Genomic DNA, 22876 nt, shown 5'->3' with positions numbered 1-22876 from the left:
GGGCGGGATACAGTATTGACAATAGACATGGGGGCCCAAACAGGCAGGCGGACGTTGGGAGGGGTTCAGTCTCGGAGCTTTAAGCCTGGAGGGCAGGAGACAATGTCAGATGTGGACCTAAGTAAGCTCACAGGTGAGGGATAGGAACCTGAGGAGTTTCCTTCTGGACGGAATCAGGTGAGAGACAGGGTTGCCTGTCGAGATCCTACAGTGCCAGGACGAGGGAGAGGGCCTGAGGAAAGTGACCTTGGAAAAGCCTCTGAGAAAAAACAGAGGGAACTGACATGTTAAAAAAAAATTGTCAGAGCCCATACTAAAGTTGAAAAGCACAAATTGTGTCAACTGAGTTTGCAAATTTGCGTCCTGTTTTTTTGGTGGTGTTCAGCAGATAACTGGAGGAGGCAAATCCTGGGATTCACTCATGATGGAAGGTTTTTAGGCTGGGAATAGTCCAATGGAACCTCCTGGAAGGAGTCCAGCATGCTGGGATCCAGTTAGGTGAGTGTCAAAGGCTTAAGGTCTGGTGGAGGGAGAATCAAATGTGTTGCAGGAGTGAGTACATAAGAGAAAGTCTGTTTGTTGTCCCTGATGAAGCCATGTGTTGAAGCCACCTGCCCGGTAGAGAGGTTTGCAGCTTAATCACTTGGCATGTCCGCTTAAAAGTTCCTACTGAACTGAAATGTCCGCTAAGAATAAAATCTTATTTGTTGTTTTATTGTAGCAACCAGCTGCCCTAGCATCATTACTTTCTCCTCTTCTTTTGCTTGTGCCCCAGCCTTTACTATTCCACATCTGAAAGTGATTAAAACAAAACCACTACAGTATTGAACTGAGATGGGGGCCAAACAGAAATGAACCAGTTGACAATGCTAAGTGAGCTAAATGGTTTAAGTGAGCTAAATGGTTTGAAGAAAGCAATCAGATCACCTACATTCTCCATAATAATTAGCAAAGCTTTCATCCTAACTGGCTTCCCTTTATTCTGGAGAAGCAGCACTTTGTTTGCCCTCACACTGCTGCTCCCGGAATGAGGCTTAGAGAGGTAAAATGATTTTCCCTGATCACACAGCGGTATTTGACGAAGTGAGAATTTGACCTCTGTGTCTCTGGTTTTTGAAAATCATGCTTTCTCCATGACACCACTCAAATCAGTTGTTTATCACTATAACAAAGATCTTCAAAAACATGCTTAGATTTTAAAGAGCACTTCCAAGTGGCATGGCCGAAAGTAAACGATACACAGAAGAATAATTATACCTGGGGATTTGTTTAGGATCAACAACCGTTTGGTTACCTTTAATTGTTTAACCGACCATCTTTCTCAGGACACAGAGCTGTCTTCCTTTATGTGGTTCCTTAGATGTCTTCCTTTATGTGGTTCTGTAATTCAGTTTCTAAAACATAAAGGTAATATAAAGTTAAAAATGTTAGTGATAATATGGAGCTACTCTAAAATGTGTTGGTTTAGATTAGAACATTGCTTTCTGCAAGGATTACATACAGTAGTCAATGGCTTTTAGAATGGTTAATTTAGGGAGTTTTTAAAAAGTCCACCCTATTGACTCCAGAATTCCTCTCATGAAGAGAACAGCCTTTCTCTTTTTACACAACCTGCTTGTGTCTGTCTAAATGAATTTAGAAAAAGAAGGTAGAATAAAAAGTGAGCTGAATTATTCTACCTACGAATATGGGAAATATGTCATTTCTTTATTCCCAAGAGGAGAGAAGAAAGTTAAAGCTACAGTATGGAAATGGAGAATAGCCGAAGACTGTGGTTAATGGCGGGAGGGAGAAAAAAGATCCAACAAGAACACAACAAAGCCAGGTATACTAGGGACAAGCAGAAGAGACCTTGAGAGCTTCACCCTGCTGAGAACAGACAGAAATCAGAGGCAGGATTTCAGCTCTCTACAGAATGAGGAACAGAAGAAGGAATTTTATTGAGATTTTAAAGGGCACCAGACATCTGCGTTGTGGTAGATTTTACCCTCGTTTATTGTTTCACTTATTTAAAATAGCACGTGGTGCATACTTTACATATTTTGGGTAACAAGTTTACGTGTATTCACTCTAGGTAACATAAATACAATTTATATTTTCAAGTGTATCAGCCCTTTCTTTATAGATATTATTTGTAATTTTGAGACTGCTGATTTTGAGTATATTAATTACCCATCCGTTTGTGTGGTTTCCTCAAGTGTGACAGAAATAATATGGATGCTAGTTTTAATTTAATGCATGGATTAAGTGTGCTTCTATTAAAGATGCTTATTTAGCAGAAAGATTCTTGACTTTAATTGTTTATGTAGCATTATAAACATTCCCAAAATATGGACAGTCTAATGTGTAAAATAGATAATAAAAGTTTAGTTTTGCATTTATTACAAATATGCCCATGGTGTCTCTTTTATCAAGGACTGATAACGACTTTGGCTCTATTTAAAAAGATGACTAACATGAACTCACACTAAATACTTGGTCATTCCTTTGATAATTAGACTGTAAGTGTGAAGTTTTAGTCTTTTGAGAATTAGAGCAAGTTTATGGAGGAGATGCTTAAACTATTAAAGAAGCAAAAAGCCTTTGATACCCTTATATGTCATCCAGTAATTCTGGTTATTAGGGAAAAAAAGAGTTATAAGAAATATATTTCAGACTACAGAATTCATTCATTTATTCAGTATTCCATATTTCATTATTTTTTTCAAAATTTCATGTATACTCATTTGTACACTTTGTGGAAATGGTAAGAAATTTCCATAAACAAACCAGTACAGTACTGTCGTAAACTTCCTTTTGCAGATTGCCTCTGTACCATGCACTGTAGCTCATCTAAAAACCTATGAGAGATCATCATCTCCATTTTGATGGTGAGGAAACTGACATTGGCTGTGTTAAGTGCTTCCCCCAAAGATAGAGTCATAAAAGAGCCTGTTGATGCCACAGCCTGTCCCCAAACTCTCTCCCTCAACTAGCGTGAAGCTGGGCACTTGGGCTTCTGAGAAAGTTGCAGAGATCTTGAGATGGTTTTCCACAATCCTGAACTGGCTGGCAGAATTCCAGCCTGGAGTACCTTCTCTAAGAGCATGGACATAGTCAGGTCTTTGCATCTTGCTCATCCTAGTAAGGGTACTAGCGCTGCATTAGGTACCACAGGTTTCTACCAAAGAGTATAGTGTAGGACTCTATCAACAGAGGTATTTGTCTTTGAAAAAAAATTAGCAGCGCTACCTACCCCGACCAATGTATACTGAAAGCTGTTTTTCTAAACACACTATTTTATAGACGCTATCAGCATTGACCAGTTGTTGCTCTCAAACACAGCGAGTTTGGGAGTTGGTGAATTCTCCATAGTAGAGACGAAGGTTGCTTGTTTGGCAGTCACCTGTCATCTTCTCTCCAGTATGTAGTCATCCATTTGTCACATTTTGTGAGGAGCTGAACAGGGAAGCTTAAGAAAAATGCTTTAGTCTTGTTTTGATGATAGAAAGCATTGCTCACTGCTGGTAGCATGGTGGTAACTTTTCATTCCTTCTGGCAGTTTTTAAAGACTTATTTGACTTTGGGAGAACCTGCAGTATATCTTTAAACCACAGTGCAAAAGTATAAGACAGGGTTGTTCATTTTCAATTTTGGCTGAAAAGGCTTAACTTTGACAGTGGCACTTCAAAGTTAGGGAAAACTTGGCTTTAAAAATGGATGCTGATACAAGATGGCATATTTAATGACAGATGTATCTATAGAAAGCTGTTAAGATGCAGATTATCCCCCCTGGGGTGGGGGAGGGAGATCAAAACTGCCAATCTATAAAATATACTCGATGGCATGGAATCTATCTTTGCAAGTGCTTTGATTGCAGGGGACAGTATAGCAGCATGTGGCATCATAACCCAGAGCAGACAAATCAGCTTGATGACTTTCAAAGTCAGGAATACTGCTGCAGGCAAGGGTACTCCAGTCTAGGAGAAATTAAAACATATAGAGACTGTTATTAATTTCATATCTATTTTTGTATAGTCAAATCTGTATGCAAATCCTTAGCATCTCATTTCAGGAGATTAATCTAAAAGTGAAGTGTTATGTGAAGGGAATGTAATGATAAAGCTCTGCAAATGAGTAACACTGCTAAAGAAATGTGGACTGAGAACTTGGATGCTTCTTTAAAAATTTATATTTTGTACCGAGAAGAAATGGTTTTTATTTATATGCTTATTTGTAAATCATTTTGAAGGGAACGCAGTTTCTAAGGTTTTCCCTTGCAATCCTGACGTGGTAAAAGTTACAGCACTACGTTTTTTAGGCACCTCCTGTGGTTTAACATTCTAGAAGTAATCAACCAAATAACTAACTAGAACTTTTATTTTTACTCCCAACTAGTAACCCAGTATCTCTTTTCTAAATATTGTCATGTGAGTGAAAATTTGTATGTAAGGGCAAGGAATCTAATTACTGAGTGCAGATTAAGAAAAAAACCGTATTATAAATGTATCTGATGCCTCAGTGGAAGACTATAAATAATAATTCTGAAATGCATAAAGATAAATAGTGTGCCCTGCTTGGGAGAGAGGAGGTAATAGCTATATTCTTATCCATTGGTTGTGCATTTAATCTATAATGGGCAGAATCTGATACATATAGTTGTGTAAATATCTTCAAATAGTGTCATAAACAGATAGTTTACTGCAGTAGATATTAATTCTGTCCCATATTTCTAAAACAAGTAGATAAACCATCAAAGTTTTGAAATAATGGGTAAGAGATTTGCCTTCTGTTCCCTCTCATTTGGAGAAATGATTATAGGTGAGTTGGACATTAATCTGGTGGTTATGGCCCAGCTCAAAACTTGGCAATTATTTTAACACTGAAAACTTGTAAGGTCTCAATAGATTTGATCATTCTTGCGTAGTTATGCTGAGAAAGAATTATTGGACATTTAATTTTTAATCACATAAGAAAAGGAAGGTTGAGAGGAAAAAGCAAACATACCTCTGTATTTATTTTGACATGCATTTTGATTCTATGTAGGCATTTCAGACTCAGCTTTCTTAAGTGTTTTTCTTTTCTTTTGATTTCATTTTTAAAATGAGACATTCAAATGAGAAATAGCAGAGAAGACTTTCTCTGAGGGTAGGAAGCTAATTTCTTTCTGTCCTTTGGATTTCCCCCACAGATAAAGCTTTCATTGAGCTTAAAAAATGGTTGCAAGCTTCAGAGAATTAAAAAAAAAAAAAAGAAAAAGAAAAGCCCTCCAGTTAATAATAACCATGGTCAATTATATGAAAAATATAATCTTCTTATTGGAGTTGAATGAGAGAGTAATGATTGGCCTGGACAGGTTCCCTCCCCTTTATGTATCCATTAGTATTGATTGATTATTCCAGTTCAGTTAAAGATTATGCACTAACCCTCTGGATTCTGGTCGACTTGACTCCTGGCCATGGAGTTGATGATGGTGACCTATTCAAAGTATTTGAACTGTCAAAGCAAGACTTATATTGGACAAAGTAAAACAGACAACGAAGACTTTATTCAAGAACATTGCACTGTTTGAGAGAGTCCAAAATGCAGTCTGAAATCAACTCCTTTGAAAAACAAGAGGCAGGAGGGGATTTAAGCCCTGGGGTGAGCTGGTGGGAAAGTGCTAATGGACTTTTGGAGGAAGGTTGCTCAATGTGATGTGTTGAGCACATTCGGTTATCCCTGAGTTTGTAAATGTTTTTCTCTGTGATTAGGCCATATGTGTTTGCTGACTGGCACTCATCAGAATTAGGCTCCTACCTAAACGCAGAAAATGGGAGAAAGGGGCATTATTTTCCTTGGTGATTACATTTCAATGGGATAGCTCCCAGGACTTTGAGGAAAATATTCCTGGTTTGTAAAATTGCAAGCAGCTTCTTAAATTATTTATATCTCAAAGAGGCAGAGAAAGAATTTATAATGAAAAGTTTTCTATAGTAAATGCTCTAAGAAAATAGAGGCCAGGGGCCTAGAGACAGAAAGAAGCCTATCTAAAGTTTAGTCAAGATGAGGGGTATGTTAAGGCTATCTTGGCCAGTATTGTAACAGTACTCATTTTTTAAATTTAAAAAATTTCAATAGAAAATTTTTAGTATGGCCCAATTTTAGATCTATTGCAAAATTAGCTGCTGCTTTGTGATACTTATTAAAATAAGAATGTTGTTCATTTTATACCAGTTTCTAGTCCTCTATATAAAGCAATATTTCTAAAGATAGAATTTTTGGGGAGTAGGGGGTCTCATATTTCTGTTATTACCTAACATTTGATAACTCAGTATTATCTTTTCACTATGCTGTTTTGTGTTTTTTTTTTTTTAAGTTTTCCATTTAATGGTAAAAATTAAAGTAGAATCAATAATACCTGGATTTTACAGGACTCCTTGTACACCACAAACATGAAAAGAAGTATGAAGACAAATAGGAAAAACTTAGCTAAAAGCAGAAGGTCTCAAGTCTTTTAGATCTAAGCAGTTGTAAGAGGGTTTCAAAAAACTTGTAGAGAGCAGTACCTACACTGCAGTGCTCTAGAACTGTGTGTCCAGCTTGGTAGCCACTAGCCATCTGGGGCTAACTGAGTGAAATGTGGCTGAACTGGTTTGAGATGGGCTGTGCCAAACACATACTTGATTTTGAAGACTTATAAGAAAATGTATTTAAAAATTCTAATTTTTACATTAGTTTCATGTTGAAATGATAATACTTTGGCTATATATGAAGTTTAATTCTACTGATTTTACCATCTTTTTACTTTTTAATGTGGCTACTAGAAAATTTTAAATTGCATATGTGACTCGCATTTGTGACTCTTGTTATATCCTATTGGACAGCAGTGGCTGTCGATCTCTTTAGATAAGTAATGTCTTTTCTTAGATATAGTTCTTCCAAAGAGATATCAAGATATTACTGTGCTAGTATACAGAAGGTTAGAGCTATAAAATTGCCAATTTAGCTAAAGACAAGTGTTTTCCATATAACTATGTTCCTGGCATAAATTGCAGAGATTTGTCTGTGTGCTGTATTCACTCCCTCTCCCTCCACATACTTTCTCCTCTCATTCTGGCCATGCAGAGCAGCTTGCCAGAATTGGGGACCTCTAGGTAATTTCAGCATACTTGTTGCTTGCTCTCAACTGGATTGCTTCTGAAATGTTCTCAAAAATGAAACTACTTCAACAATAAACTTCTTAATTAATGTTGTGGGTTCACCATAAGGGTATACAAACAGATCCTCAGCAGTAGCTAATTTTCCTTTAATTGTATCTCATTCTTATGTTGGAATATTCTATTTCTTATTCATAAAAACTCTAACACATGTTAATCCATTACAGGTGGAGTAACTAACACGGCACAGTATCAGAACAGACTAATGGTATATGAACCTAACCAGGTAAGAATCACATAAGAAAAGCTCATTACCTTAATTAACATGAATTTTAAAAGAGTCGACAGTAATAGTTGGAATGCCAAGTCTACACATACACATGCATCTTAAACTTATATAGAGAAAAAGAAGCATCTGGATAAACTGCTCTTTGGTTGCCTTTTTTTCTCATAAAATTTCAGCTCCTTTAGTTTTATGTTATACAAAATCCTTAACTCTTTCAGAGCTTTGCCTAATATAGAGAAAAAGGGAAGATATGTTGATGAGTTAAATGCCTTCTATTTCCATTATCTCGAGTGGCTGTTCATATTCAGAGGCATCCAAAGAAAGGATATTTATTTATTAAATTTATTGGGGTTGACATTGGTTAATAAAATTATATAGGCTTCAAGTGTATAGTTCTATAATACATAATCTGTATATTGCTTTGTGTTCACCACCCAAAGTCAAATGTCCTCCCATCACCGTATATTTGACCCCTTTTCACCTTTTCTACCTCTTCCCCTCCTCCCTTTCCTTCCAGTAACCACTATACTGTTTTCTGTGTCTGTGAGTTTTTGTTTTGTTCATTTGTTGTTGCTTTCAGTTTTATATCTACATATGAGTGAAATCAAACAGTTCTCTACTTTTTCTGTCTGACTTATTTCACTTAGTGTAATAATCCTAAAATCCATTCATGTCGCAAATGGGACACCTGTTAGAATGGCTGTTATCAACAGGACAAGTAATAACAAGTGTTAGAGAGGTTGTCAGGGAGGAAAAAGGAATTCTCACACACTGCTGGTGGGAATGTAAATTGGTGCAGCCGCTATGGGAAACAGTATGGAGGTTCCTCAAAAACTTAAGAACAGAATTACTCTATGGCCTAGCAATCCCTCTTCTGGGTATCTACCCCCCAAATTTGAAAACATTTACCTGTAAAGATATATGTACCCCTATGTTCATTGCAGCATTATTCACGGTGGCCAAGCCATAGAAACAACTGAAGTGTCCTTCAAGAGATGATTGGATAAAGATGTGGTACATATATTCAATGGAATACTACTCAGCAAAGAAACGATTTCAATTGTTCTGTTGCTATGTCCTTTTAGAAGGCGTACCATTCTAGGAGGGGAACATGCTTATGGTTTTATTCTGAAATAAAATAACTTATTTAACTCAGTATAGCCAAATGTCCTAGAACAGTATCTAGGACAAGTCCAAAATAGAAGTATCTGAAGAGTTTGAGTATCTTTTTTATCTATTAGCTGGGGCCTGAAAACTGGAAGCATTTCGATGGCACTTTTCTCTCTTTCTGCCCACATCTCATGCACACTTATTATCTTTTTTTACCCCAAAAGAAGAATTATTTTTATTCTTTTTTTTCTTCTACCAGAATATCTATAACCTTGGCAAATATTTGCAGAAATTTGCTATTTCTATTATTTTGGTAACAAATATTTTTCATGATTATGACAATATTTCAAATGATTTGATTTGGGGATTTAATGTTCATCAGCTGAAGATAATAAAACATAAAACAACAGGTTGGCTTTGGCTGTCCCGTTTGGGATTAGCCACAAAATGTATATCCAGCATGATCTCAGTCTATTTGGTATCTTTTTGTTTTAACAATTACTTGATTCTGAATTTAATGAAGGTATTTCTCTCTTTGCAAGTGTGTCTTTAGAAGCTGTAGATTTCAGAGACCACATGTCCATGGGCCAGATGTCTCAAGAGGGATCATTAATTGCAATTGCTTGAGTTTGGTGCACACGTGGTTAAAGAGGAAGAAGGTGTTAACGTTTCTCAAATGAGTGCTGTTTCATGTTTGTACACACATGCTCTTTTTTAAAATTCTGCTGGCATATTGTTTACAGTGGGTACTGGCAAACATCACATCTGCTTGCATCTTGCTCAGAATCTCAATAACTCTATCATTCAGCCCTGGTGCTTATTTCTCTTCTAGGCCTTTGTGGAGAGTCGATAATGCCTGCCATCTGCCACAGAGCACATCGCTACCTGCCAGCAGGCAGACTGGGGTGACCTCTGCTTCCCCACCACTGATTAGTATTCACGTGCTAGCTTATTAGGGATGACCCCACCAGGCCTCCCTGTTTCTTTGCCTTTGCAGCGGTTGGCGGCTCACCTGGCAGGCACAGCAGTGAAGGAAGCTAAAGATATAATCAGGGGATGCAGGCAGGCTTTGCAAACCAGATGGCGTCCATAGTCCTATGGCAGGGGACCGGACTGCTAATACAAACATTGATTTCTAATACTGTAATGTGTTGTTTCATAGAAAGCACCCAAGGAAAGCATCGTCATAGTTTTGAGTTAAACCCACTCGTGTAATGTATTAAAGATATTTCTTAGCAAAATACCTGAAAGAAAGGTTTGACTATTAAAAAAGACATTTAATTGGAAGGAGATTCTTATTATGACATGCTTAAAATGGAGAAGCAAATAAATGCAAGTCTTTCGAATTGTGCAAACCGCTTTCTTTCTTTTTTTTTTTTTGAGTGTCTCTTTAAAAGAAATTAGATATGAGCTAGTAGATATGCCTTTAGTGAATGGACCAATATTTATACAAAACATTCTTTTCTTCTTTTTTTACAGTTTTGTAAACTAGTGAAATTTATGTATTCAAAATATCATATGATTTTTTTTTCTGGTCAAAATCCAAGTTTTTCTTGGCAAAAAGGAATCTGGGTTGTTCCTGTATATTTTGTGTTCGTGTTGAAAGGAAATGGTTAGGTTTATGTATTTGTCCATTTACTTAGTTGAGATTTAAAATTAAAGTCATTTTATTTTCATCTAATTTTATTTTATATTTTAAATAGGGGCCTTACTGTGAGAAGTCGAGCATACCTTTCTTTTTACTGAGAGTAACCTAGAACCAATTAGAAGTTTTGCCATTCCCTAAAGTTATTGTGTAAAACTTGGCCTTCTGCCATAACAAATGTGTGCCTAGAAATAACCTTTACCAATTTGGCAGAAAATGTGATTGTAAATATATTAAAGGAGGCTACTAGTGTACATTGATTGGACATTTATTACATGTCAGGTATTGTTCTAAATGCTTTATGTGTATTAGCTCATTTAATCTTCATAACACACTTGTCAGGTGGGTATTATCCTCATCTTACAGATGAGGAAACAGGCACAGAGAGGTTAAGTAAATTGCTCAAAGTCATACACCAGTTATAAAACTCAGGCTTTCTAGATCTAGAGCCTATTTCGTAATTATTACACCACCGTACACAGTATACCTAGCCATGTACTTTCACTCAAATAATTTGCATGAGTCATTTCTCTTAATTGGATGAGATAAACATCATGAAAATTTCTATATTCTCGTTTGTTCCCCTTAAATGCAAAAATGCCCTATAAAATGCAACCCAAACCAGAGGAAATGCCTTATGTAAGTTGAAAAATAGTTCTGAAATATGTGGGTTCTTCTGCGCTCAGTCTCAGGTAAGAGGCCCTTAGCTATCAAAGTATATAAACATTTAAATAGAATGCGATTGACAGACATTAGAGTCCCCACTACTAACGAGGCGCAGCTGTTTTTTGCCATGGCACTCTCTCCTATTAACAGAATTCACTTGCTTTCTTTTTTCAGAATGAGTGGATAAGCCGCAGCCCCATGCTGCAGAGAAGAGTCTACCATTCCATGGCTGCTGTCCAAAGGAAGCTCTATGTTCTTGGAGGCAATGACCTGGACTACAATAACGATCGGATCCTTGTGCGGCATATAGATTCTTACAACATAGACACTGACCAGTGGACACGTTGTAATTTCAACCTGTTGACTGGCAAGTACCTTTGATTAAGTAAATCCACAAAAGCAGAGATTCAAGAAGTTGCCGAACTTGTTCTGTTAGACATCTTTAATGCCTCTCTACTTATTAAGCATGTGGTGATAGAATGACTGGCTTTTATTAACCAGAAAAGTGCACATTATCTCATAGAATTTGATTTGATCAGGTGGCCGAGCATCTAGTTTCTCAGGGCCTGTGTGACCTTTGTGAATGTTCTCGTGTGGCTAACAGAGGTATGTCAAGTCCATTATGGTCGACATAGCCACATAGAAACATTGATACAAGTTCAAAATGCCCTATAAAATGGAGGAAGCAGGTGCCAAAAGAGTTAATAAGTCTTTACAGAAGCAACTTATTTTTTACTTCTCACTACTTTTAGTCTTCTTATTTCTCGTGAGTTCAGGGGAACGGTTTTTATTGTTTGTCATTGTCCAATATTGTTTCTGGCTGTATTCTCCTATAGACTGAGCCTTAGAACAGTGCTGTGGAGAGGAGTTTGGTGGCATCTATGGCCACACATATCTATCCCAACATTACCACAGAGCAGCACTGGGTATGGACCATCTTCATCCCAAAAGAAAGAAAGTGAAGCAACGAACAGCTTACCCCTGACGTTCCTTTATGGAGTTAAAAACTATTTCTCCCTTGTCAGCTTGCGTTATTAACATCCACAAGTGACCAGATCCCTCCCAGGCTGCTCTACTAATAGGAAAATCACAGACTCAAAATGAGGCTGGACTAGTGCCTGAAGACAATATGTTGAGTGGACACTCAATCGCTCACAGCTGCTGCTGGGGAGGCACCATTGAGAGCGTAACCAATGTGAGAGGTTCGGATGCTTTGTATTCAGTTGCTGTTTCTGCAAAAATGATTTTTGAGGCTCACCTACAAGAACTTAACTCTAAGTTTCTGTAGTGGTACCTTAGCTACTCGGTACCTGGATCTGTGCTTTTGTCTGCTATAAGATCCAGCTTATTTATTACCTGAGTCAATCCTGTGTCAGCCCATCAATAAAAAGAGACTATCTCACTCTTTGATGGCCTCCAGGGAAGAATATGTAGTAGTGAGTTATTCTGTCTTCTTTTTTAAATGGGGGAGGAACCTTTCATCATTTTGGCGTGTTAGTATCTAGAGACTATCCAGGCTGGTCCCAGCTCAGGAACTTTAATATAGTCTTAAAACTGTTGTGTATGTAAGGAAAGGCAGGGTAGTAACTTTATCAATCTTTTCTGTCATTTGTCTTCATTTGGAGCCCACTAGGGGCATGGGTCTGTTTTATTGGCTTCTTGGGGTTGCAGCTGTTATTTTACATATGTAAGCACTTGCCTTAAAAGCATTGTACTACAAGAGGTGTTTTGCATTTCTAAAATTAACCTTATTTACACCTCTATAAATTTATAACAGTATAAAACTCTTAGTTTTATGTGGTTTATTATTGCTTTATTTAATACTGTATTTACTGACTTTGGCCGGTCAATAAGTGTTATGGCCTGGTTCTGACCCAGCACAGATTCATTCTCTGAGAAGTAGTGGTTAATTCTTCCTTCTCAATACTGGGAGGCAGTGATGAGTTGCTGCAAAAATCCTGTGGAGTATACAGGTGTGCTACAGGGAGAAATGGTATTCCTCAGTGGCAAAAGGGTTAATTAAGACATGCAAGGAAATGGATCTATTTTTTCTTTTTATTCAATTTACTTTAGGCCAAAATGAATCTGGAGTTGCTGTCCATAATGAGAGAATATATTTAGTTGGTGGATATTCGATTTGGACAAATGAGCCTCTGGCTTGTATCCAGGTGAGTGGTTGAAGTTCCTTTTGAAGTATGTTCAAGTGGTTCAGTGAGGTTACTTTTTGCAATGCTGCTGCTGAAGGAAGAGAGATTTATATGTAGAAAGAGGCTTGAGCTCCCTTTATGCAGCTAGTTTAGCCACTAAACTTCATCCTGCATCCCCAAAATGATGCCTAATAAATAGAGCCCTATTAAAGATAGAGATGAACTTTGAAAATATATGTCATATATATTGGGAATAGGGAAAGTGGGATACCTTTCCGTTTCTCATAAAACAAAGTCTACATATCTTTAGTAATAGTACTTTTATACCCCCAAACTTTTACAGATGTCTCCTTTCTATTCCATTTCCTTATTTTCTATTTCCTAATTTGTTCATTTCCGTAAATGCTACATACAAAAGTGTTCTTCCTTCCTGACAGCTGTGAGCAGTAGGGGGTTATGATTGGTCTGATGGGGACAGCCTCTGCCCCAAAGAATAGCCCTGGCACATAAGCATGTGAGCAGCCCGGGCTGGGCAAGTTTCCAGCTGGTCCATTCAGAACAGCAGTAGCTTTTGTTGATATACATAATCAAGGTACTAATATTTATTTTTAAAATAATTTTTATCATAGTTTTCCTATTTTACATGTTCTCTGATATAATATTCATGTGTATTAGCCCTGACCTTTTTTCTGATCTCCATAAAAATATATCCTTGTAACTACTCATATTATCTCATCTCTGTGGTAAGATTTTTAACAATTGCTTCAGTATCTTTAATAGTTGCAGGACTATTCAAGCTTTTAATTTCTTCAGTTTCATAAGGTATATATATATATATATATACACACACATATATATTTTTATTTTTTAAGCTTTCTCATGTTGCCTAAGTTTTCAAAGTTGTTAGCGTATTGTATTGTCCTTAGTTATATTCCTCTTTACATTTATTATATTGTTTGTTTTTATCTCGTCTCTTGATTTGTCTTGCCAGATATCTGGGGACTTTCATGTACTTTCATTATTGGTATAGATCACTATATCTATATCAGCAAGGGTAGCACAGATATGAATACGGTAATCTCCCCCTTCCCCTTATCCATGGTTTCACTTACAGCTGTCTCAGTCACTTACAATAAATGATGGTCAAAAATATTAAGTGGAAAATTCCAGAAATAAACAATTCATAAGTCTAAAATTATACACTGTTCTGAGTAGCATGATGAAATCTTGCACTGTCCTGCTCTGTCCTGTTCCATCCCACCAAGACTCAAATCATCTCTTTGTCCAGGATGTCCATGCTGTATATGGCTAGTGGTCATCTCGGTTATCAGAGCGACTGTTAAGGTATCTCAGTGCTTGTGTTCAAGTAACTTTTATTTTACTTAATAGTGGCCTTGAACTGTAAGAGTAATGATGCTGGCAATTCAGATATTCCAAAGAGAAGACATAAAGTGGATATATATATATATAGGAAAAAACATAGTGTATGTGGGGTTCGGTACTATCCACAGTTTCAGGCATCCAATGGGAGTTTTGGAATTTATTCGTGTGAATAAGGGGGACTACTATAACAATTAATAAGTTTTCCTAGTGGATGGGGTTTTGGGGTCGAACAGATCATGAGGATATATTTTTTTTCAGTTTTATTGATGTAATTAACATTTAATATTGTATTAGTTTAAAGTGTACAACATGATTTTATATATGTATATATTGCTAAATGATCGCTACAATATGTTAACATCTATCACGTCACAGTTATAAAAGTTTTTTTCTTGTGATAAGAACTTTTAAAATTTACTTTTTAATATATAATATTGTTAATTATAGTCACCATGTTATACTTTATATCCCAGGGACTTACTTACTTTAAACTGGAAGTTTTTATCTTTTGCCCACCTTGACCCATTTCCCTCACTTCCCACCACCCCTTCTGTGGCAGTCACCACCAGTCTGTTCTGTTTCTATGAGTTCAAGTTGTTTAGATTCCACATATAAGTGAGATCATACAGCATTTGTCCTTCTCTGTCCAATTTATGTCGCTTAGCATAATGCCCTCAGGGTCCATGCATGTTATTGCAAATGGCAGGATTTCCTTCTTTTCTGTGGCTGAATAAGATTTCATTGTACATATGATTATACTATGTTTTTTTAATCCATTCATTCATCAGTGGACCCTTAGGTTGTTTCCATGTCTTGGCTATTTAGATAATGCTACAATGGACATGGGAAATGCAGATATCTCTTCGAGAGAGTGATTTTGTTTTCTTTAGTTATACACCCAGAAGTGGGATTGCTGGATCATATGATAGTTTTATTTTTAAATTTTTGAGGAACCTCAATACTGTTTTAGATAGTGGCTGTACCAGCTTATAATTCCATCAACAATGCACAAAGTTTCCTTTTTCTCCAAACCATTGCCAACACTTGTTATCCTGTCTTTTTGATGCCAGCCGTTCTAATAGTTTTCAGGTGATATCTCATTGTAGTTTTGGTTTGCATTTCTCTGATTAGTGATATTGAGCACTTTTCATGTACGTGTTGGCCATTTGTATACCTTCTTTGGGAAAATATTCACATCCTTTGCCCATATTTCAACCATAATTTTTTTCTATTGAGTTTTATGAGTTCTTTATATATTTTGGATATTAACCCCTTATCAGATACATGATTTGCAAGTTTTCCTACTTCATAGGTTGCCTTTTCATTTTTTTATACTTTATTTTGCTGTGCAGAAGCTATTTAGTTTGATAGAGTCCCACTTGTTCATTTTTGCTTTTGTTGCCTTTGCTTTTGGTATCAAAGGCAAAAGTCATTGCCAAGAGAAATGTCAAGGAGTTTACTCCTGTTTTCTTCTAGGAGTGTTATGGTTTCAGGTCATATGTTCAAGTCTTTAATCCATTCTGAGTTGGCTTTTGTGTATGGTATAGGGCCTTTTCCCTCTTTTGCATGTGGCTATCCAATTTTCCCAACACCATTTATTGAAGAGACCATCCTTTCCCCCCATTGTATGTTCTTGACTCCTTTGTCATAAATTAATTGGCTTTTATTTCTAGGCTCTCTATTCTATTCTATTCCATTGATCTATGTGTCTCTTTTTATGCCAATGCCATACTGTCTTTTTTGTTTATTTGTTTGTTTTTACCATAGTTTTGTAATAGTTTGAAATCAGAAAGTGTGATGCCTTCAGCTTTGTTCTGCTTTCTCAAGATTGCTTTGGCTATTTGGCGTTTCATGGATCCAAATTTTAGGACTGCTTTTCCTTTGAAAAATTCCACTGGACTATTGTCTCGTTCTTGATTTTAGAGGAAAAGTTTTTAGCTTTTCACCATTGAGTATGATGTTAGCTGTGGGCTTGTCATATTTGGCTTTTATTATGTTGAGTTATTTTCCCTCTATACCCTTTTGTTGAGTTTTTGTCATGAATCTATTTTGAATTTGTCAATGCTTTTTTGCATCAGTTGAGATGATCATATGATTTTTATCCTTCATTTTGTTAATGTGGTGTATCATATTGGTTGATTTGCATATGCTGACCCATCTTGCATCCCTGGCATAAATTACACTTGATCATGGTTTATTTTTTAAATGTATCTTTGAATTTGGTATGCTAATCATTTGTCGAGAATTTTTGCAACTATAGTCATCAGGAATATTGACCTGTAATTTTCTTTTTTTGTAGTGCCCTTGTCTGGTTTTGGTATCAGAGTAATGGTGGCCTTGTAAAATAAGTTTGAAAATCTTCCCTACTCTTCAAATATTTTTGGAAGAGTTTGAGAATGATTAGTATTCTTTTTTTTTAATATTTGGTAGAATTCACCAATGAAGCCATCTGGTCCTAGACTTTATTTATTTATTTATTTATTTTGGTGAGTTTATTACTAATTCAATCTTTTCTTAGTAATTGGTCTTTTCGGATTTTCTATTTCTTCATGATTCAGTCTTGTTAGGTTGTATGTTTCTAGGAATTTACCAGTTACTTTCAGGTAGTCCAGTTTGTACGCATATAATTGTTCATAATAGTCTTTTATTATCCTTTGTGTTTATATAGTAATGTCTCTTCTTTCATTTCTAATTTATTTGAGTACTCTTTCTTTTACCTTGGTAAGTCTAGCTACAGGTCTATTTTGTTTCTTTTCAAAAAAGCAGCTTAAAATCATTAACCTTTTCTATTGTCTCTTTAGTCTCTAATTCCTTTGGTTCCATTGTTATTCTCTTCCTTCCACTAACTTTGGGTTTAGTTTGTTCTTTTCTGGTCATGTAAAGTTAGGTTGTTTATTTGAGCTTTCTTTTATTTTAATGTAGGCATTTATCACTATGATCTTCCCTCTTAGAACATCTTTTGCTGCATCCCATGATTTTGGTATATTGTAATTCCATTTTCATTTGTCTCACAATATTTTTTAATTTCTTTTGATTTCTTCTTTTATAGCATGTTGTTGGATCTTGTTTTCTTGTAATTAATTTCTAGTTTCCTACCATTGTGGTTGTAAAAGATGCTTAATATTATTTCAGATTTCTAAAATTTATTGACTTGTTTTATGGCCTAACATATGATCTGTCCTGGACAATGTTCCAAAACATATTTTTCTTAGGCATACCTTAATATTTACAAAAATCTATCATGTATTTGTGTTAAGAATACTTTAATAAATTTAAAAAATTAAGTATTATGTAAACTATGATCTCTAACTACAATGCAATTAAGTTTGAACTTAAAAAGTTAAATAAGTTCATATATATTTAGAAATAATTAACCTATGGGTTAAAGAAGTTATAATGGAAGTTTAAAAAAATACCCAAAACTGAGTGATAATGAAAATACATAGCAAAGCTTGTAGAATAGATAGAGCTTAATACATTAGAAAATAAACTCAAAGTAGTAGGAGATAATAAAAATGAAGGTAATAAACTAGGAAACAATGATACAGTAGAAAAAATTATCAAAGATACAAATGAGTTCTTTGAAAAACATGAAGGTCTTTAAGGGAGTCTTCAGTTAATTGAAGGTTGCTTTGTACTAGAGCTTGGTTATATCTTTTGGATAACAACAAACAAGTAAACTGTTTTCTTGCAAGGAGTGCTTCTAGTCTCTTATCCATGCATGTATTTGTCAGTCTTTTTTTTTTTTTTTTTTCAGTCTTATTTATGGGTATATTTCTACTAATTTTAATGTTAAATTAGCTCAAGGAGTAGAAATATCATATATACTAACTCCTCATAACTGTGCTCTTCCTCAAAAGATGGAATACATGTGTGTACTATAAACCACTAAGAATATTCTAGAGCAGTCTCAGAAGTAAGGTGATTTTAAAGAGGTGACTCAAAAATGTTTTAATCAGTGCCTGTATTAGTAGAGTAAATTTTACCTGAGATCTGATATTCTAATATATTTGCTTTTCAAAACAGTAAGCTTTCTGGGTAGTTCTGTGTTCCATTAGCCACTTTAATATAGAAAATCAGTCATTTTGCAAGTGCTGTGTTTATTCTCTTGGCTAGCACACTTGTCCTACCAAACATAGATAAATTCGATGAAGGCTTTTGAGAGCCTTTACTGATATCTCTCATTTTAGTTATTGAAAACTGGTTACAGTTTACATAATCATTTATTCTGAACTATGATTGCACAATCTCAAATACGTATTTAATGGGTGCCTATGGAACTATTTATTTTGGTTCACTAACAGTAATATATTGATAGTTGGAGAAACTAGCAACATATTCAAAAGCAAACCACTTCTTTACTACTTGCTGGAACAATATCCAAGAGAGAAGCAAGATAATGGGAAACTGGAATAGTGTTTATAAGAAAATTTTTATTAGACAGTAGAAATTCCTAAGTAGAAATCAACAGGTTGAAAAGTACAGGAAAGAGCGGTGGAGAAAATAGTACACATCTAAAAAATATCAAAATTTACATTTTTCTTAAGCCACAAATCTATATAATCCTTAGATTCTAAGGCCATGGCTAAGATTAATGAAGGTCATACTTAAATAATTTAGATTGGTCTGTTAATATTCAAAAGGACTGGAGTCATTTTTTCTCTCTTGAAAATACCAATCAATAAGCTGTCTCATTAGATTGTCCATCATGGGCTTTAATTAAAACTTATTTAACTGTCCTTTGTAGGATTCAGCCACACCGGGATGAAGCATGTCAGATATTGAGAAAGCATACTATTTTATTTCCTTCTACTACTTAATTTAGCATAGACTACTTGATTCATTACAAGGGCAACCCAAACAAAAGTAAAGTGTGCTCATAATAGTTGTTTAAAGATTGAGATTTGGACTTGTTAGTAATAAAGACTCATGGAAAACATTAGATTCCTAGGAAAAGGAGGTGCTCTCGTTTATTTAGTGGCTGTGTAAGCAAATATCTGGCACAAAGGTTGACTAATCTGGTGTGCCATGGATGATGAGCAGCGCATAGGGAGCAGCTGCATAAGTCTACAAGTGATTAGTCTGTTTCCAGATCACCTCCACTGCTTTTCATTTATGATTACTTTCCTTTGGCTAGAGGATATGCTGTCAAGCTGGCACCTCCTTCTCCCCAACGCCTTCTTTCTGCCAATTTACAGGGGAGTGTTTTGGAGAAAATCTGCCAACACTTCCTTTTCCCTTCTCACAGATTAAATAAATTACATCTGCTTAACATATGCAGTTTCCGTTTTCCCATGGAACCAGAAAAAACTATTTGGATGATGACCTCAACTGTTATTTTGTCTTCTAAAAATATATTCAGTTGGGGTACAGGGTGTTAGGAATGGCACGAAATCCTTCTCTTTCTTGGGTTGCAACCTTGAGCTCAGTATTGGCTCTATCACTTACAGTGTGACTGAGCAAGTTAATGGACTTTCTCTTGACCTCAATTTTCTTCTCTATAAATTGAATACAATACTTAACCTTATATTGTTGAGGTAAATATGGAAAGATTTCTACTTTCTGCATTGAATGAAATTCTAATCAAAATCCCATTGAGATTTTCCTTTTTCTTACACGGTGGGGAAATGATACTTCTCAAAATCTCTAGGAAAGTTAACCAAGATGTTATTTTAAAATGAATGGGGGAAACTTGCCCTCTCCAATCAAAATAACTGTAAATATGGTACTCTGGGAAGATACATAAGTCATGAGAAAAAAGGAAAAGTTTGTATGTAGCCTATAATAGAGATATTTTAAATAGTGACAGGACATATCGTTCAGTAAATAGAATGGGACACCTAGCTGTCCAATTGAGAAAAAAAATAGCTACAAGTTTAATCTTTCTTTTATTCTAGGCCTTAGTGATTTCCTCCTTTTTGAGCTTGGATCCCCAAATCTCAAGGGCCCCTCTTATCTACAATAATGCACTGTTACAGGTAAAGGCTAAAGAATTATTCACCTAAGTGATAGATGAAGGCATGAGAGTGGACAACAATGTCATTAAATAAGAGTACCAACAGGTCTGTGCTTGAAATATTGGGGCACACTTACATTTAGGATGGAGATGAAGGAAAAGGGACCACAGGTGAAAACCTATTAATAGGACGATGCCATTGATGAACTTTATTTTTTTTAAAACTATGGAATCCAAGGAAGAAAAGGGTTTACTTACTTTTTATTTTATTAAAATTTTACTAATATAGTCAGCATACAATATTATGTTAGTTTCAGGTGTGCAACACAATGATTTGACATTTCAATGCCTTATGATGTGATCACTATGGTAAGTCTAGTAACCATCTGTCACTGTGCAGTTATTATATTGACTATATACTTTATCATTGCTGTACACTTTATCACTGTGGCTTATTTATTTTAAACTGGAAGTTTGTAACTATTAATCACCTTTACCTTTTTTACCCACTCCCATTCTCTCTCCTCTGGCAATTATCAGTTTGTTCTTTGTATCTATGGGGTCTGTTACTAATCTGTTTACTTAAGATTCTAAGTATAAGTAAAATCATATGGTATTTGTTTTTCCCTGTCTGACTTATTTCATTTAACATACCTTCTAGGTCCATTCATGTTGTCATACATGGTGAGATTTCATTTTTTTTATGGCTGGGAAATATTTGATTTTTTTTTTAATATACATACACACACATACATATATGACATCTTCCATCTTCTTCATCTATCAATGGACATCTAGGTTGCTTCCATCATTCTGGCTATTAGTTAAAAATGCTGCAATGAAGATACCAGTGCATATATTTTTTCTAGTGTTTTCATTTTCCTCAGATAACTAAACCCAGAATTGGAATTGCTGGGTCGTATGGCAGTTAAATTTTTAATTTTTTGAGAAATCTCCATACTGTTTTCCATAGCGGCTGCACCAATTTACAAGCCCACCAATGGTGCACTAAGGTTCTATTTTATCCACATCCATGCCAATGCTCATTTGTTGAATTTTTGACCACAGCTATTGTTGACAGGTGTGAGGTGGTATCTCATTGTGGTTTTGATTTGCATTCCCTGGTGATTAGTGATGTTTTTTACATATCTGTTGGCCATCTGTATGTCCTCTTTGGAGAAAGGTCTATTCAAGTCCTCTGCCCATTTTTTAATTTGATTTTTTATATTGAGTTTTATGAGTTAATTACATATTTTGGATATCAACCCCTTATAAGATATATCATTTTCAAATATCTTCTCCATTTAGCAGGCTGCCTTTTTATTTTGTTGATTCTTTCTTTTGACATGCAGACATTTTTAGTTTGATATATCCCTATTTATTCTTCTCTCGTTTCCCTTGCCTGAGAAGATATACCCAAAAAGTATTGTTAAGACCAGTGTCAAAGAGTTTACTGCCTGTTTTCTTGTAGGAGTTTTATGGATTTAGGTCTGATTTTAAATCCATTTTGACTTTGTTTTTATATATGGTATAAGAAAGCGCTTTCATTTTTTTTGCATGTTTCTGTCCAGTTTTCCCAGCACTACGTATTAAAGAGACTGTCATTTTCCCCTATTGGAGACTGTCTTCTTTGTTGTAAATTAGTTGTTCGTATAAGCAAGATTTTATTTCTGGGCTCTCTATTCTGTTCCATTGATCTATGTGTGGTTTTATGCCTGTACCATACTCTTTTGATTATCATAGCTTTGTAGTATAGTTTGAAAACAGGGAGTGTGATACCTCCGCTGTTCTTTTCTCAAGATTGCTTTGGCTATTAAGGGTCTTTCGCGGTTCCATGTAAGTTTTAGTATTATTTCATCTAGTTCTGAGAATGCTACTGGTATTTTGATAGGGACCGTTTGAATGTGTAGACTGCTTTGAATAGTATGGACATTTTAATGATATTAATCATTCCAATCCATGAGCACAGTACATCCTTCCATTTTCTTATATCTGCTTTAGTTTCTTTCTTTAGTGTCTTGTAGTTGTCAGAGTACAGGTCTTTCACCTCAGTTAAATTTATTCCTAGGTATTTTACTTTTTGATGCAATTTTAAATGGAATTTTCTTAATTTCTTCTAATCAATATCAGTTTATAGAAACAACAGATTTCTTTATATTAATTTTCTATCTTGTAACTTTACTGAGTTGATTCATTATAATAGTATTTGGGTAGAGTCTAGGGTTTTCTATATATAGCATTATGTTATCTGCAAATAATGACAGTTTTACTTCAATTTGGATGCCTTTTATTTCTTTTTGTCTAATTGCTCTGGCTAGGACTTCCAATACTACGTTGAATAAATGTGGTAAGAGTGGGCATCACTGTCTTGTTCCTGATAGAGGAAAAGCTTTTAGCTTTCCACCATTGCATATGATATTAGCTGTGGTTTGTCATATATGGCCTTTATTATGTTTAGGTATGTTCCCTCTATAACTAATTTTTTTGAGAATTTATCAAAAGTGGATATTGAATTTGTCAAATACTTTTCTGCATCTATTCAGGTGATCATATCATTTTTTCTCT

At 35.4% G+C, this 22876-nt stretch overlaps 1 protein-coding gene across 1 annotated transcript in view; it reads left to right on the top strand.

Annotated features, from left to right (window-relative positions):
• Positions 1-22876, top strand: part of KLHL32 (kelch like family member 32) — a 176857-nt gene that overhangs the window by 148152 nt on the left and 5829 nt on the right. Inside the window, exons 9-11 of the mRNA XM_015600301.2 lie at positions 7346-7404; positions 11000-11192; positions 12899-12993. Of these exons, the coding sequence (XP_015455787.1) occupies positions 7346-7404; positions 11000-11192; positions 12899-12993 (347 nt within the window). The remainder of the gene's footprint in view (positions 1-7345; positions 7405-10999; positions 11193-12898; positions 12994-22876) is intronic.

The sequence above is a fragment of the Pteropus alecto genome, unplaced genomic scaffold (genome assembly GCF_000325575.1).
Source record: "Pteropus alecto unplaced genomic scaffold, ASM32557v1 scaffold7, whole genome shotgun sequence".
In the NCBI taxonomy this organism is placed as follows: domain Eukaryota; kingdom Metazoa; phylum Chordata; class Mammalia; order Chiroptera; family Pteropodidae; genus Pteropus; species Pteropus alecto.
The sequence above is the reverse complement of the archived record's forward strand: the minus strand, read 5'-3'. Positions and strand labels throughout refer to the sequence as shown.